The following is a 2,488-nucleotide window of genomic DNA, read 5'->3' on the forward strand; positions in this document are numbered from 1 at the left end:
TTTGCACCAAGGAATTCCAATTATGAGCTTTCTGTTTCTCATAGTTCCTGCATGCAAAGGTTGGCTGCATACTACACAACCCTTTCCTGTCTAAAGTATCTCCTTGTTACCCACCTTAGACCACTGTTTACTAGTATCAGAGAGCAAAGCCTCCAGAAAGCTCACGGTTTTCCGCCTTCGGTCAGCGCGCATGCGCCCTCGGCCCCGGACTCTGACGTCACCGGGAGCGCCCCGCCCCTACACGTTAGCAACCGAAAGCGTCCATAGAAGCAGTGGCTGCTGAGATGTACGAACTTCCGGTTCTCCCCGCAGCTGCCGCTGCTGTCGCCTCTGCCACCTGCTACGGCCGGTCCTCAGCCCGGGATTTAGTCACCTCTTCTTTCTTCTCCACCGCGCCCATGGTCCCTCCTGGAGCCAGGGTGGCGGGTCCGGCGGCTTCCGCGTGGTGAGAGAACGGTCCGGGGACGATGCAGGCCCCGCGCTGCTGCTACTGTCTTAGCCGCCTCCTGGCCTCGGTCCTCCTACTGCTACTGCTCTCAGCGCTGAGCGGGCCCCGGCCAGTGCTGCTGCAGGCGGTGGAGGCCGCACCGGGCCCTGGGCCTCCAGACCCCGGGCCGCGGACGCTGCCGCCTCTGCTGCCTGACCCCGCCGCCGCCCAGCAGCAAGGCCGTGCTCCGGCTGAAGCTACTGGGCCGCGGGGATCCGAGGGTGGCAATGGCAGCAGCCCCGGGGCGGGGCTTGAGGCAGACAATCACGGAGGGAAGGCCGGGGAAGGCTCAGTGGGTGGAAGCCTTGCCGTGAGCCCTAACCCTGGAGACAAGCCCATGACCCAGCGGGCCCTGACTGTGTTGATGGTGGTGAGCGGAGCAGTGCTGGTTTACTTCGTGGTCAGGACGGTCAGGTGAGGCGAAACCTTCGTGGGACTTCCCCGCGGGTCTGAGTTGGGGAGGCCAGTGACCCCCTACAGCAAGGCTGATTTCTGTGACCTTCTTTCCCCTTCCCCAGCATCAGGGGTTCCTCTCAGAGTGAGATGTGATGTTGACTGTCACTGTTGCCTTTGGGCAAATTTAGACTTCCAAGTGATTGCTGCTTTTTACGTATAATTTATTTCCCCACTTCCAAATCTCTTAATCTTGCCTGAGGCCCACCTCAACCTCAAATGGCGCCCTTCTTTGAAGTGGAAATAATCTTTATTCCCTTTCATTTTGATTTTATTCCCTTTCATTTCACTGTCTTGTAATATTTTTCCCTTTCTACTCTATATATGTTTGTGTACCTAATTTATCAAAATTCTACCTATTAAAATGCAAACTCTTTAAAGGTAGAATACCTGTTTAGTGGGTTTGTGAATCTTAGAGTTCTTTGTACAGTGATTCCACTTAATAGATAATCACTGTTAATTTGAGGGGATTAATAGTAGTACATGATGCCACTGCAAAACTCATAGATTATTTGGCTCAACCGAGTGGCTAGCAAAGTTTTAAAACAAAGTTTATTAGAAACAGAAGAGGGGAGAGATAGATACGCCAGAGCTGGCATGGGCGAAAGAAACCGTACTTTTGCTTTTTGCAATAGGCCTGATATACCTTCACAATGATTGATAAACTAAAGAGTGTGGAGCTCAGGTAACCATCACTCTGCCTTTGATGGGTGGAGGGATGATTCTATTATCATTTCTAGGGCCTTTTTATTCCCCGTCTGAGAACCACCTTGATGGAGCTGAGGGTGTGGGGTGGATTGGGAGTCCACATTGAATTCACATTCCAGCCTCAGTACCGTTCAACCTACGGACAGAGTGTCTGGATACCTTCTAAAACCCGACTACAATAAAGTTACCTAAACGTTTTCTAAAACCTGCCTATAATAAGTTTATCTATCTATGCCTAATCTGTACAAGCTACCCTGCCTTAGTTTAAAAGGGCCTTACTGTGAGTATTTTATTTTTATAAAATTTAGAAGAAGTGTTCTTCTTTACCATACCAATGTTTCATTCATTCATTTACTTATATTTTAAAAGCATGGAGTACAATTCAGGGTTAGGTAAACGGTCATTATTCAGGTACTCTTGTTGATGAGGTGTGCCCCCTCCCTGCCCCCACAATTTCCCACCACTGCCAATCTCTTTCTTATAGTATTAAAATTGTTTAAGGTCTGCTTATGAGTGAGAACATGTGGTACTCAGTTCTTTGTTTCTGTGATAGATCACTCAGTATTATAGACTCTAAGTTCATTAATGGCCTTTAATTTGTCACCTAAGTAACTAGTTTATATCCAGTTGGGGACCACTTTGAAGTGTTGACAAACAGAGCCAAGATGTCACCATTAGCTAGCCAAGAGAAGAGCTGAGAGAAAGCTGTCTAGCAGTTTCCTCAATTATAAAATAAAAGTGTTGGGTAGGTTTGTAGGATTGCACTGTTTTATTGTTTTCCATACTTCTTCATGCTTTTCCCTTAATTATCCTTTGTATCGTTAGTATCTTGTGTTAAAT

At 48.2% G+C, this 2,488-nt stretch overlaps 1 protein-coding gene across 1 annotated transcript; it reads left to right on the plus strand.

The window, feature by feature from the left end:
- Positions 1–298: 298 nt before the first annotated feature.
- Positions 299–934, plus strand: FAM174A (family with sequence similarity 174 member A). Its single transcript, XM_008049936.1, has one exon. The coding sequence runs from the start codon at positions 468–470 to the stop codon at positions 903–905; it is 438 nt and encodes a 145-aa protein (XP_008048127.1). The 5' UTR covers positions 299–467; the 3' UTR covers positions 906–934.
- Positions 935–2,488: the final 1,554 nt, after the last annotated feature.

Source organism: Carlito syrichta, unplaced genomic scaffold, assembly GCF_000164805.1.
Source record: "Carlito syrichta isolate Samal-C Ts95f unplaced genomic scaffold, Tarsius_syrichta-2.0.1 Scaffold141092, whole genome shotgun sequence".
NCBI lineage: Eukaryota > Metazoa > Chordata > Mammalia > Primates > Tarsiidae > Carlito > Carlito syrichta.